Here is a 424-nt window from a genome sequence, read left to right on the forward strand (position 1 = left end):
GGGAGGGGCGGGAGGGGCGAGCAGGGGAGCCTTACCAGGCCGGCCCATGCCGATGCCGTCCAGGTCCTCGGGCTTCACAAAGTCAAAATGCTCGGGCCGAGTGACATTGAGTTCCTCGAGAATCGGTCGGTAGAACTGGGCCAGCTGGACGTCCCGGAGCAGACGCAGCAGCCACAGCGAGCTGACCTCAGGGAGCATGTCTGGGGCGGGAATCCCTCAGGACGTCGCGCTCACCTCCAGACACATAGCCTACGGTGGGCACCTGAGACCGAGGCCCCAGGAACGGGCTAGCAAATCTGGGACATCCTGGGACGCTTCCCTGAAGGACAGCCTGCGCTGCCACGTGCCCTGCGTCCTGTGCCTGCTTGTGACCCGGTAGTTCGCCACCCGGGGGGGCCACGGCTTGTGACCCGGCAGTTGGCCG

At 66.3% G+C, this 424-nt stretch overlaps 1 protein-coding gene across 1 annotated transcript in view; it reads right to left on the reverse strand.

Moving 5' to 3' along the window:
• Positions 1-424, reverse strand: part of TNK1 (tyrosine kinase non receptor 1) — a 6,233-nt gene that overhangs the window by 5,033 nt on the left and 776 nt on the right. The window contains 1 exon segment of the mRNA XM_077746660.1: positions 36-262. Coding sequence (XP_077602786.1) covers positions 36-198 — 163 coding nt within the window. The 5' untranslated portion in view covers positions 199-262.

The sequence above is a fragment of the Crocuta crocuta genome, unplaced genomic scaffold, assembly GCF_008692635.1.
Source record: "Crocuta crocuta isolate KB4526 unplaced genomic scaffold, BGI_CrCroc_1.0 scaffold139, whole genome shotgun sequence".
Classification (NCBI taxonomy): Eukaryota; Metazoa; Chordata; class Mammalia; order Carnivora; family Hyaenidae; genus Crocuta; species Crocuta crocuta.